The sequence below is a fragment of the Vidua chalybeata genome, chromosome 4, assembly GCF_026979565.1.
Source record: "Vidua chalybeata isolate OUT-0048 chromosome 4, bVidCha1 merged haplotype, whole genome shotgun sequence".
NCBI classification, from domain to species: domain Eukaryota; kingdom Metazoa; phylum Chordata; class Aves; order Passeriformes; family Viduidae; genus Vidua; species Vidua chalybeata.
In genome coordinates, this window is record NC_071533.1 from 24,105,915 (window position 1) to 24,120,662 (window position 14,748).

The window sequence follows — 14,748 nt, forward strand, 5'->3', positions numbered from 1 at the left end:
TAACAGCTTAGAATTTGTCAAGGAATCAAAAGACATGGTCTCATCTCTAAATTCCTGCTTGCAAAAAGCACACTATAACAGTACTAGAAAGAATTCTTTCAGTAAGCCTGTTCACTTTTTAAAGTTGATATCATATTAAGAGAGAGCAAGAGAAAGCATGAACAAACTGTACATGTGCACACAAGTATCTAAGGAAGAGACAGATGAAGTATGTTTTTTTGCAGAATCCAGTCAAAAGTCCAGCTGAAGGCCAGAAAGAGGAATACAGTGGTTGCACCAGATCAGAAATACCATGTAATCCGCAATTTTCTCTACCAGGAGACTGCAGCAGCTCAGTTTTAAGTCTTGTCCCTGAATGCCTAGCATGAGATTCATGTAGTACAAGCAAGATCTTCTCCTTTTACTGCTCTGAAATGATACTTTTTTAATAGATGTAACACTTACAGAGAAAAAAACACCCATGCAAACACAAATGCTAGTTTGCAAGTGAAGGGCCCTCTGGCCATCACAGCTGTGCTGGAACAGCATGATCAGCAATAATGACTCAGAGTGATCAGTTCAGCTAAATAAACAGTTACTCTGAATAAAGTACTAAAGATAAAGCACATCTCAAGCAGAAGGAGAGGCCAAATTTTTACAGCTGCTCTTTTAGCCTAATATATGGCATTGTGATACTGAAACAAGAAAACATTCCTTTTTCCTGCTGCAGGTGGAATTGAAGCTCCCAGGAAATTGCTCGAGACGTTTTCTAGGACTTCACCACAAGCAACCATGCTGCTCTGGCTGCACTGACACAAACAGCCATGAGGGAGCAGTTAATGCACTGCAACAGCATTGACCCTTTTTTTGTATAGGTGCCTTCCCCACCTGCCATATCAGCTCCTGCACACCTCCAAACTCTTCTGGAAAACAGCTCAGAAAACAAGGACACTTCAAATATTTTCTCCTGCATCCTTGTTCCAGTTCAACTTCTTTAAGTCAGGAAGAAAACACATTTTCTTTCTTGTACCTGTTGCTCATTATGATAGGGAGAAAACTGGAAAATTAAATAAAGGGAAGGAAAGCTAATAGTAAATTTTAGCCAAAAAGGGTTTGAGTCAGAAGGGCAGGAACCTAATTTTTTCTAAACAACTCCTAAGACAGCAAGCACTCCTCTCTCAGATGACTATTTGCTTTACCTTTTCAAAAGGTCAGCTTGTAGAGTACAGCCTGTTCTCTCTCTGCCACAAGATTCAGCTGAGGCAAGTATCTGTCAGTAAATCAGGCTAAAATTAACCTAGTTAAGTGCAAATGATACACCTGTCTTTAAGACAAAATGCAATTCTTTATTTCACATACCAGATATGGCTGTAGTTCAAAAGGGAAATTATTAATCCCACTACGAGACTGCATTTTCTGAACGTTCAGCTTATCAAAAATTACACATATAGACAGAAAACTATTTCTAGAGGTAGGGAAGAAAAAGAAAATCACCACTTTTTGCTTCTAAGTTAACTGGACAATTATTAACCAAATACCTGGATAGAGACAATGCATGTGACAAACCAGATGCATTAGCAGAGGTTGCAGATCACTGAGCTCAACCTAAACAGCTCTACATCATGGCAGCGACCATTCCTAGAATTTTGCAGACTTAGTTTAACAGGAGCAGTTGAATTTAAATAATAACCAATGTTTCATACAACTTTTGCAGTTACTCTAACTCCTGAAGGCTACAAAAGAAAAACTACAGTATGAGTACTGCACTAGCGAAAAAGTTCTGACCTTCCTGCAGTGAATTCAATTACTCAGAGAAAAACTGCTCAGTCTCCATTGTGGCTCTTTTTTTATGGCACAAAGTGGAATGGGACTTGCAGCTGGAGCTGCCAAAGTATTTGGGATGTCAACTTTATGGATGTCATCAGACAGGTTGAAACTGTCTCAGAGTGCATTTGTAATGGAGTACTTATATTACTAACAGAAGTAATGTGATATTGCTTTATGCATGCTCAAGTGGAACTCATGCAACTGGCCAAATCCAAGGCAATCTGAGAGGCTGAAACACTTAGCCAGGACCACCCAGACAGCAGGAGCAAGAGAAAAAGCTCCTTAGCCTCAGCTCACGTTCCCAGGCCTTCAAGATTCAGCGCAACTCCATTTGTTCCCCAAGGCCAGCTGGTAACAGCACATCTTCCTGTTCCTACTACAGCTTCCTTCTGCCTTGGGGGTTAAAAGAAGGGCAGTGGGAGACAACCACCATCTGGCATGCTTGGCTATGTGTCCTTCTGGCTACCAAGACCTTGGCCACCTCAAAATCTGTCTGGTAGAGCTTGCTGCCTGAGGACTGAGCATTTCTCTCAGTCTCAGGGCATGCACAAGAGGCTCTCTAGCCACCACAGACCAATTAGCTGGTTCTGGGCATAATTATTAAACAGATACCTGTCTTTTTAATCACATACAAAGTTAAGTGACCTGTGGATCACGTTTGGCATTCCCATATTTAGCAGTAGGAATAAAGATGAAGATCTCTAGAGCTGAACTAAGATCACAGAACAACCCAGTGACCTAACAAATTAGCACACAGCATGAAAGTGGTGTGAAAGCTACAAAGCCTGCTAGAGGCCAAGATCTTGAAAGTACAAAAATAGCCTTAAAAATTAAAAACTCTGAGTACAATGCTGGAGAAATGAGCATGCAAAAAGATGGAGAAATGGAACTGAGAAGCAACAAATGCTTCATGGGGCAATGAAAGAGGTAATAAATTTCTTGATGTGGGACTGGCAAGAAATAAGCAACTTATCAATAGCAAACAGGACCCTCCATCAAGAAAACCAATGTCACTGTGAGATACAGCTTTGGTTTTCCATTTGAATATTTTGTTCTAGAGTTTGTTTCTTAGGATAATGTGAAACAAACCAAAACCAAACCACATCCCATCCTAGATGTTGGCTTTTATTCAGCTTTGGTTTTCTGCTACTCTGAACAGGAATGAGTAAGTACTTCTCTGAGCCAAAGAGATTCCCAGCACTGCTGACTAGAGCTCCGTACAGCTCCTGCAAGTACATACTGGAAGGCCACCCGGAAATATTCCCAAAGGATTAGTTAAAGTTTTGAAGACTACTCTAGCATGTCAGAATCCAGAAAGTAGTTCAAGTTAGGAGTAGCTAAATCTGACATAAGATCAAGCTGTGCTTTCTCACATGTACATTCTCATGCTTCAGTTTTCTCCTGTCCAAGGTTAAGTAGATACTCATATGGACACAAACCACTTGTGAAATGCCTCACCTCTATTTTTTTCAGGGGGGGGAAAAAGCATGGAAGTAGGAAATTTATTCTTCCTGAATAAAGTCAGCACAACATGGACAACAGAACTGACAACAAAACAACTTTCAGGAACATTAATCCCTGATTGTATCTCCTGAACTACTCAAAGTTCTTATTAAGCTATATAAATGTTGCTGTTCAGTCCTGCCGACATGAGAGAAAATTATGCTACAACATGAAAAAACTGCATACAGAGCCTTTATCCACTTATACAGCTCCGTCTGGGGGGTGATGGTGTGTGCATGCATGAGTGTTTGTTGGAATCTAAGAGATTCACCAAACACAGGAAGGATGACCAGACCTCACACTGTGAGCTGTAAAGGCCTCATATGCTGGTTAATTCACAATGCCCACTATGTGGTGCATTTGGTTTTTTCCCCCTCTTTCCTCTTAAGGAGAAAAAAATAAGAGGCTTCTGTTGTAGACCATGAAGTCCCCCTGATCATATGCCACAGAGCTCTATGAAATATTCTGACACAAGCACCCAAATGGAAATTATTAGCTTTCCTATCATTGTGCAGTTTTCGCACAGTAATAACAGAATTTTCCCTTTTAGAGGCTTTACGGTTGTATTTCCTACAAGCAGTTTTTCCATGCAACACATGCATGTGTTTACTTGGTGTGTTTTTTTTAATTCTTTCAAAATTAGAACACTAATCATAGCAAATAATAATTATTATTATGACTTCATAATCAAACTAGGGGTAGTCCTATAAAGATACAACACCAGAAGCTACTAGTTTTCCTAAGTTTTTTTCACAGTAACAAATGTTTCAGCAAATAGCAGTTTAGATGCCTGCTGACCAGATTAGTTTTTAGTAAAACAATACACACCAGAAACATCTAATAAATGCATACATTTATGTGGTTGTTTCCACATGTTCATGGCATAAGGAGGCCAGTCTAATCTCTAAGATTTTTATTTCTAATGGACAATTGGAAATTACCTCCTCTAGGCTTCTTAATAAAACCAAAGAGATAATTAAACAGCCAGTGTGTTAGGAGAGCCTTTATGCAAAAACCCCCAAATGTTACTTTTATGGTCGTATTTAAGATCTTAAGCCTGAAGCACATCTACCACATTCTAATAAATAAATGTATGTTAGCTTTTTAGGAATGTGTTTATTCCATAAATTTTTACAAACTGAATTAGCAAGAAAAATTGCAGTAATAAACTTTGCATAATCTTATAGAAATTTAAAAGGGTTTTTCAATGCATGATACAAAACCAAGAGCATGGTTTATGAAGTTTAGAAGTGCTGTTTTCTTTTCATAAGCTAGGAAACTTAAGAAGTAAACATCTTTTCTCTTATGAGGTTCCTGGTTAACTGTAAACCGTCTTGCAGCCACAAAATAATTAAAGGCATCCATACAAGGTAAGAATATCAGAAAACAGGTAGCCATATATTGTGACATTAAAAAAACTCATTTCTCATTAGCATTTTCACATGCATATTACAATTCAGCAAAACATTTCAGAGCTCTAGACACCCTGCTATGCAGAGCAGATGTCCTAACACTAACAGTGCAATGCCAGATGTAATTAAACTTTAGGGCTCACCTTTGAAAACTTCTCAATCTGGCATCCTGCCTCCATCATGAAAGTTGTTGTCATGTTGTATCCAGTTTGCTTTCCATGTCCATTTGGCCACCAAGCCTCCACTGCAGCACTCTAGAACATACAATGGAGAAAGTCTGAGCAATGTTTATAACATAACAAGAGGTATCAAATGCACCTGGGGCTCAGAGATCTTTAAGTGAATTACCACAAGCCTAATGAGGTTTTGTGCTTCAGCTGAGATATGCTAACGTTCTCTCCAGCTGCAGCTCTGAGGTGAAAAACATTTAAAGAGAGAAGTGTGATTTCTTCTGCTCAAGTCCAGGCTATCACTTCATTTTGTGTCCACAACAGGCCATGAGCATGCCTGGACATGCATGCACACATCTAGCTGCTAGTCCTCAGGTGAGGTACACTGACACACTACTCCTCCAAAGCCTAAATATCTGAGTCAGGAGCAGCCATTGTTCACTAAGCTCAGTATCATACACCTCCTTTCATTGATCGTTTTACCTTTCCCATGCAATATTCAATATACAGCAGTAACACTTTTCAACTGTGACTCTCGTATTACGTAACCATACCGACTGCTTCACTTATGTCAAACTTTTAAGTCAAATTCTTTCATTCATTCGGTAGTTTTTTGCTTTATCTCTATATGTTTCTTAATCACATCATTAGTACTCCATAATTTTTACAAACATGAAATACAATCTCCAAGATGACAGAATATTTATCTTCACTCTAGCAGCCTACTTCTGCCACTCACTCCTGTTGTCAGCATTTGCCAGTTGAGTGCATAACACAAAAATTGTGGAAAGAAAGCAATAATGCATGCAACCAAACAATGGGGGGATCAGCACTGAATATAGTCATGCGAGGAGTGCCTCAATCTTTTCAAACAAATTGAAGCCAGAAAGCAGCCCACCAATACATTTTGCTGTAGTTATACTTGGACACAACCATGAATATATCATGGATATATCCTTCAGTTTCTCCAATACAGAATTATCACAACTGCTTGTGAGGAAGTACTGATCTCTGCGCTGCATGGATACAAACGGAAGCACAGATTAAGTGTGTGCCTCGACAACAAGGGAGTGTTCGCAGCTGCCTGGAACGACTGGGTGTCTCATTGGCCACTAATGATGTCACCCCTCTGCTCACCACTAGCTGATAAGCAAAATGCTGTCATGTTGGCAGCACAGCACTTTGCGTGGCAACTGCAGGAAGGCTGATACACATCTCAGCAACATGCACCACTCGAACACCTACTGACTCCACAACCTAATCTGCAATAAGCTCTTAACTAGAAATACATTTCTGGTGAGGTCTCAGTATCTAACATGCACCACACAACTCTTTGTACAGACTAAGGGCTCTGTTAGCCTCATCAATACATGAGAAGACATTTCGGGGCTTCTCATAAAATCAGCTGATGTGAATTCATGCAGCAAAGCCTTTTGTGCACAAAGAATAATGAAACACTGCTGCTCCGCTCTGAAAGAAGTGCTTCCTTCCAGACTTGCAGTTGCACTATACTAACAGATCTCTTCTGAGGCTGGAACAACTAAATAAGCAAAAATAAATTTTGAAGTATCACTTCACAGTGCCTGTATAACGTAATCCATTAAAAGGCTAAGCAGAGACTCATGGTTGCTTTAAATGAAACTGGGTACTGGAAATTGCTCACGTAACTTGCACATCAGATGACAACAGTAACAAAAACTGTATGTTTCTATGCTTCTGTGTCAAAATAAAACAAAGCACATAAGTACACAAGTCACAGAGTGTGCACGCTGTAACATAAACGCCCTGCTTGCTTTCTCTCCATGCAAACAACTGACAAGTGAACTCAAGAACACACGGACAATGCAATCAGACTGGGAAAACAGATGCAGCGTTACACAGCAACGCAGAAAAACAGCAGAGCCAGTAAGATATAAAAGAGCTTGAAGGCAGACCCTCTAATGCTATTAATTGCCAGTATTGTCAGAAGCACCGAATTCCTGCTCACAGCACTTCACCCATCCACAAATGTGTGTCCAGCAGCAGTGAAGCTCCCGTGGAGAACTCCATCAGGTGCGGCTCCTGCTGCACCTGCCAGGGCTCCCACTCTGCCCACTGGCTGGAGCCTGATTTTTTGAGTTTGCTCCTCATTAGAGCACCTTCTACCGGTCAAAAATTCCTCCTGAGATTTGCCTACCCAAAGGACAACAAGTGAATATAAAGAGAATTACTCCACAAAATTTTCTTTTGTGTTTATTTACCTGAAAGTAAATAAATATCTACTGAGAGGCTTGAGGAATGTTTCCTCTATCTCCTGGGAGAATCCTATGTATTGTAGTATATTCTGGTCCCAATCAGTCCAGTAAACAGTAGCATATGAGATACCTGCTGCCAGTGAAGTGAAGTGACACAGGGTATCCAAAGGTTATTTACCTAAATAATTCAAAAAAGGTCATTTAAGAGTGGCCAGTGATTATGTGACCTTTTTCTAAGGCTTCGCCACCTTTTGGCAGTAAGCTACATAGCTCTACAGACATCAGATTTTAGAAAGGAAAGGAAAAGAACTGTTCTCCTACCCTGTAAGGGATACAGAACTGCTGTTAAAAGTCAGGAACACAGGAAGGAAGGAAGGGGAAGGAAGCCTAAAACTGGCACGGAGGCAGAAAGTCACACTGGAAACTAGGGGAAACATTTTGCGCTAAATTAGCTCTCCACACACACCTCTTTACCTTGTTGATGTTTACAAGCAACACAATGCTGCCTTCTCCAGGTTGAAGCTTCACGCTGAATGTTTGCTGCGTTTGTAATTTGGGGATGTTCACAGTCACAAGACCTGCAATTGGCTTGGAGCTGACTACATCAAAAATAGACTCAACTTCAAGATACCACTGCTGAGCACTCTTTGCTAAGTGAAGAGGGGGAAAAAAATGGGATTTAAAAATACCTATTAGTTAACATTATCCTTCATTAAAAAAAAAATTCAAACACCTAAGATTAAATTTAACAATATTCAGGCTGTGTCTGAACCATCCTACATAGTTAATCTGCTTATTCAGTGTGTTTGACATCTGAGTCCAATGGAAGAGAAAAATGCACTATGATTTATGTTTTTTAACTCTTTTTTTAATTCAAAAGCCATCCAGGCTTTTTTTTTTTTCAGAGTTCTGTCCAAAAGTCAGAGACCTTGACACCAGTCACTTCATTAGGAAGGAATTTTTTCCCACCAACTCCCATAGACATTGTATTTGCTTTTAGTCAGCACTCATATGAACATGGTACTCTTTGGGAAAGATTGTAATCACAAGCCAGTACAATCACTTTTGTCAATGAAACAAAAACCGTATTAAGAGAAAACGAGCTGAATTCATCCCAGACTCACTGGACAAAATGAATGGAGCTACACTGGCGATGAATTGGTCCCACTCTGTCTAGACTTGACAGGCTATATCTTTATGTCCCTTCTCCCACCCATGTGTCATGAAAGAAACAAGTTAATGACTTCCCTGAGATCTCTCTGAAGTTACCACAGAGCATCCTCTCTTTTATAGAGCTTACTGAAGATGGAGAGCCAGGGTCAAGGGTACTCAAGATCTATGTGTAAATTTCCCACTAACTTCAGCAGTTGAATTGCCTAGCTACTAACACAGCCTGGATAATCCTATACTTCAAATATTGCAGATTAACATATAAGCAAAAGCAAACAAAACAGAAAACAAAGATAACTAGAACAAAGACACGTTTTGTATACCCAAACTACTAATAACTTACTTTCTCTTTTCATTTATATAGTCTAGCTCTCCTTCCTCCACGAGAGAAAGAGAGCTCACTCCAAAAAACAAAGAATTGCATTCAGCCCTGGTGTGATTTTCACTGTCTTTCATAGAATGAAGAGCAATGATTGAGTTCCCAAGTTTATATTACATCCAGCATTACCCAGTGAAGACCAATCTTCTGAAATGTGGAAAAGGTTAACAAGTACCCACCCTACAAGAGTCAGACATTACAGTGCATTCTTCCTCCCGTACAAAAGCATAACAGAAATTCCAACTCATTCGTAACTGCCTGAACTGTGGGGTCTAGGAAGAAAAACCAAGAACAATGGATCTTTTACAGACTCAGTGGTCAAAAGGCTATGACACTAAATCTGATGAACAATAAAAGTACATATGCAGCTTAAATTCAGGTTGTCCATTTACTTTCTTTTTCAAATGTTTAAATACTAATAAGCTCTTGCTCTGGTTCCAAGCCACTCTCTGCTGAAGGAAACAGGTTTGCCCTCTCCACTTACCCAGACAGCAAGACTTTACCTACCAGAAGGTGGAGTTGTGGGAATGTGGGAGGGACCAGAAAATATTTTTACTGTAACTGAATTTCAGAAAGCAGAGTCTGTGCTGGGGCTTTCCATGGAAATTCCAGTCACGTCAATTCTATTTAAGACCTGCAGCTATTTCAGGACGCTTTAAAAGCAGCCATGGAGTGATGCCTTCCTCTTTTATTCATACACAACAAATCTATTCCCAAGGGCCAAAATTCACCCCAGTGCAGGGGACCCACGTGCTAGGCTATACTCCACTGGGCTCAACAGGCAGTGAAAAAAAGCATGTGGGTGGTCTACAAGCGGGCATATCACCATTTGCAGAAAGTTTCAAGGGAAAATTAACTACTTTTGCACAGCTACAATAATCTTCAGGACAAAGGAGAGAAAAATCGGAGACCATTGCAAGAGAGGAAACCGGTTTGGTAAGTTAGGTAGCAAGAATGCATGAGGTTATCCTCTCCAGTTGCAGCTTTAACAATTATCCTTGCATAGCATGACTGCTTTTCTCTCTCAGACTTCATGTTGTGTCCTGAAAACTCAGCACTCTTCGAACTCTGCTCACTGTGCATTTGTCCTTCCAATACAAAACCGAATTCCCATAGCAGCTTTGCCTTTGTTTGAAATGGAAGTGAGATGAAAGTGAGACATATTTACAGGGAGTCTTGGTGAAAACGCATGCCAACAGAAAGGAAATTTTTCAAAATTGAAAAACTGGTGCTAATCTCAATTATACTACATTTATTTCTGCAGTTATTCGGGGATTTTAAGCAAAAAAAAGATTCTGAATTCTAACATTTTTAACAGTTATTGTTTGTACTGAAGTACTGTTTCAATACCTAATAAAGGTGTGTTCTGGGAAGAACTACAAGCAAAGTAATAAAAAACCCATAGAACATTTCCTACCTGACAGTTAATTTGGCTTACCAATAAAATGGTTTGTATTCTAAAGGTGAAACCAATAACAAGAAGAAATAAGAGACTTACCAAAGACAGAAGTTATAGAAAAGTAAATCAGGTGACAATGGTTATAGGCCTCAATCCTAACATCTTTCCAGATTCCTTGAGTGGGAAAAGAAGGGCCCCAATCCCAACTAAATGAGCACTGCTCCTGGAAAACAGAATTATTATGTTACAAATGCCTGTTTTTCACATAGACATTGATGCTGTGCCAGAAATAAAAGACATTTGCTATCTGGGAATAAAATACTGACACACACTGAAAGAATGTTTCCAGTTTCCATAAATCCAGGAGACCCTACAGTATTTTTTTCTTACTCCACAAGCAGAACTTTGCTGCTACAACCTGTATTATACAAAAAATTAAATTTTGTATTAAATGTCCATGTGCGGAGAAATTTTGTATTACCAAAAGAGCAAAACAACACTTAGTATACCACTAAAAAAACACCAACAAAATACCAAACAGTAAAGATCAAAAAAACAATCCAGATTACTCTCATTTCAGCTGTGAATTATCTTTGTTTGTAATGTCAGTATTTAATTGTATACCTAAAAGACAAAGTAAACAGAAAACTGACAATTAGAAATGTTACAGTATTGTAGGAGAATAGTATCAAATTAAAAAACATATATTAAATAGTTTATCTCCTATTTTTAGTTTTAACACCACAGAGTAATACAAGGAAAGAAATTGATATGTCTGGAGTATTTGTGTAGTTCAGTCATGTTCACTGTTTCTCCCCTTTTTATGGTTCTCTTATACAAAAACAAAGGGAACAAAAACATGGTTGTGAAGTAGCTTAGTTCTGGTACTAACATCAGAATAACTGTCAGAATTATAAAATGCTGGTCAGGCAGAGAAGTACGTACGCTAATTTCCATTTAGCTGTTTTCAAACCTGGTCAGACCTCTACTTAACAAATCTCTTGACAACATCTATTCAGCTGCCCTCCAAGTTTCACACAGCCCCAGCCCCCAAAGCAAATACAATAGATCTCCTAAAGTCTTGTACAGTGACACACAGTTCTAAATTTAGACACTAATAACTTACAGCCAAGGCATACTAATTTGGGCAAACCACATTGCACAAGCCTGGCCTATCCCTTGTGTTACCAGTCAGACTCCCTGTCTATCAAACTGCAAAAGAGCCTTCCAGGAAGCAAACACTGCACCTACTTCAAACAGAAAACTAGGGATAACATATTCTTAGAAAACATGTCCAATTGAAAGTCATTTTCCCTTTATAAAAAATAAACAAATGAATCACTGACAGACGAGCAGGTTTCACAAAAATACTGCAGAGTCTGCTATCAGAAACAGTATGTCACAAGAACAATATGCCTGTATCACTGGAGTACATTAGCAGTGACAGGTTTGTGTTCTGCCACAAACTCCTACTCAGATTTAGGTAAGTTTACTGCACTTAATACTGCACCTGATATGTGTAAATAACTCTCCATTACTTTCAGATGAGAAGCAACCAGCTTATAGCAATGTCCTAGTATAGTTGTTTAGTTTAAGATGTGACATAGCTGCTGTTGTTGCCAATACCTGGAATTCAAAATGTTTCTGAAAATCTCTGGAGCAGTTTCTAAGTACAGTCAAAAAAATCATTTGTGGAAAAAGCACTAGGGTACTTTCTAAAAATTCAAGGTATAGTTCAGTGAAGCATAAAATCATTCCAGGTCTCTTTTGCTCTATAAATAAGACTACAACTTGAGTAAGTGCCCTATTCCTTCCAAGCCTCTCCTTGCACTGATTTCTGAGAAACACAGTGGACTCAGAAGAACTAATAAACTTTCTAAAATGTAGCAAAAATAAAAGTAGCAGCAAGAGAAATAAAGACAGCCTCTTAATCCTAAAGGATCTTTCCAGGACAACATGGAGTCCATATTTACATTATTAAATTTTAAAAGAAATTATATCCAGATTTAAATACCAGATTTACAGAATCCTAGTCATTTTTTGAGAAGATTCTAGAAGGACTTTATTAGAAAGTTTGAAAATAATTATCAAGAAAGGCATTTAAGAGGAGAAAAATATGCAAAAACTCCCAAAAAGACAAATTAGAAAATAAGATCATCTAGACATTGCCTCTATCTGCTGCAAAGCTATCAGAAATATGTGAGATGCTACTCAAATGATAGTTTGCCCGAAGTTAAGTTTTAACAGCAAAGAAGCCATATCTTAAATCAAGGTTTCTGAGTTTCATTAATTTATATTACACTCTTGTTTTCATTGAATATTTACATATAAATCACACTTCACAACACTAATAAGATGAGAACAGGTCCCCACAGGATAACACTTCTTGGGACATGCCAGAGCTGCCCAATATAAATAGCACAGCACATGAGCAACAGCAAACACTCACAAAGCTGCTTGGATAAGATTTTTACAGCCTTGGCTATAACACACTGGTACTTGCAACAGTGAACTCTATTGTCAGCACACATTGCTAAACCGACCCAGTGGATCAAAATGGAATGATTACACATTTCCCAGTGCTATCCTGCCCTCTTAGCAGCAAGTCTCCTTGCTGACTGTTTGATGACAACAGCCTTTTAAACATTCTTATCACTTAGATATGAAGCCTGGCCTTCTCACGCCTCCTGTATTGTCAACATACAAGACTACAGGTTTCTAGGGGGGATGGGAGAAGGAAACTGCATGAAAAATATGCCCTACTTATAAAACAACATTGCAGGTTTCAGAATACAACTGTAAGGACTGCTTGTGGTGCATTCCTCTTTTCCAGCCTGAAGCCAGAGACAGACAATTCTGCCCCTACCTTTCTGATGAAATTAACGTGGCACTCTCCTTTCTGCACAGGCGGAGGGCAGGCCGGGGGGATGCTGTGTGCTTTGTGACATCTGCTCTGCTCCGCTGCATATGAAACGGCTGACAAGAAACGGACTTCCACCAAATTGACCTCCTGGATCACACTGGTAATATCAAAGCTCTAGGACAAAACACAGAACAAAACCATTACAATGATGACATTTATCTATGAGATTTATAATCAGTATTACAAGGGGATTTTAATACCATACATATATTATTCAAAAGCTTTTGAAATACAGTCTCAGCATGCTCTGGTTTTGAAAGAAAAGAAAAGCTACTTTGTAAACTGAAAAAAAAGAAAATACACAGTACTGTTCTAGATAGAAGGAAATATTTCTGGGCAAACCACTTTCCTCACACCAAGCTCTCATTGCAGTTTGCAGTACTTTGCTTGCACAGAGAAGTACTGGAAGGACAGGGACAGCAAGAAAATCTTTACCCTCCGTCCTCATCCAGAACCCATTTGCATCTTTGGAAAGACACCGTATTCCATCTCAGAGAACTGCTCCATACAGGAGTGCTTCCAGCTCACGATGTGCTGCCAGCTCATGTACCACAAGGCACTGAGCTGCCTTGTCCATGAAGGCTGCAAAGTTGTGGTTCATTCCCCAAAATGAAGCAAGTTGCATTCTAATCCCCCAAATGTAAGACACACATTCTACACCAGCACCAAATGAAGCATTTGGGGGCTTCCTCACCAGGTTACAAAATCCCCTTCAGTGTGGCTGGAAAACAGGAGAAATGTTCCGTTTCAGAATTATCCTGTGCTATCAAGACAATATGGTTCCAATGGCTAATATCCATTTATTCCTCAGAGTGCACATTTGTGAAAAGCCAAGTCTTGACCATTTTTCTTTAATTTGGGAACAGCCCAGCTAGAATCACTTATTTCTGTAGCATACAGCAAGTTATTAGAAAGCAAATAGCATTCCCCAATCCAGAGCCTTCAGAGAGTCCTTCCTGCAGATGTTATTGCTATGTGGAACAGATGAACAAGGCACAAGCCTGGGTCACAAGTAACCCCAGACTCAATTTAATGCAGTACACTCTGGTTTTACAGTGAAGGCCATTTCATGAATTGTTACAATCTGATACAAAATGAAGTTGCAGAAATATGTACAAAATAATACCACTTCCTAACTTTCAGAGCCTGCTACTGACAAATCTTTAGATACTCTCCAAACAGGAAATAATTAAAATTTCATAAAAGCTCTACAAAATTTTTGGTTTCACTGATGGTAAAACTCAGTCAAAGAGAAACAAAGTGGTTTGTCCTAGGTCACACAGACCCAGGTGGCAGAATGTCTTATGTCTCAGTCCAGTGCTTCTGCAATAAAACCTGCCAGTATGGTAAATGTTGAGATATGGAGACACCAGATTTCATTTGTAATTCAGTTATTCCACTATCAATCTTCCTTTAACTCTTTAGATTTTTTTATTCTTTTAAGATAAAAGCAAGAATTGTTCCTTATGTTAATACCAGAATAATTTTGTATTTTAAAGCTATAAAATTAGTTCAAATGTTTTTGACACTCTCAAGATCATTCCATAATGAATACTCTCATGCTGCCATAAGTGAAGCTCAAAAATGCAAGACAATGTTATCCAAAGTACCATATTAAAAATAAACCACCCTCTTTAAAAACCAAAAGCATGAAAGCACACATAAGCTTTACAGCACATGGATTTTCATTGCAGTATTGACATGTAAACCATTCTAATACCAATTAGTAAGCAGATTTACAGCTAATAAAAC

General features: G+C 38.9%; 1 protein-coding gene across 3 annotated transcripts in view; it reads right to left on the reverse strand.

The window, feature by feature from the left end:
* MANBA (mannosidase beta) overlaps positions 1-14,748 on the reverse strand; it is a 45,469-nt gene that overhangs the window by 20,856 nt on the left and 9,865 nt on the right. For all 3 annotated transcript variants that reach the window (XM_053940941.1, XM_053940942.1, XM_053940940.1), the window contains exons 4-7: positions 12,940-13,110; positions 10,173-10,296; positions 7,600-7,775; positions 4,865-4,975 (exon numbers count right to left, since the gene is read on the reverse strand). In XM_053940941.1, coding sequence (XP_053796916.1) covers positions 4,865-4,975; positions 7,600-7,775; positions 10,173-10,296; positions 12,940-13,110 — 582 coding nt within the window. The remainder of the gene's footprint in view (positions 1-4,864; positions 4,976-7,599; positions 7,776-10,172; positions 10,297-12,939; positions 13,111-14,748) is intronic.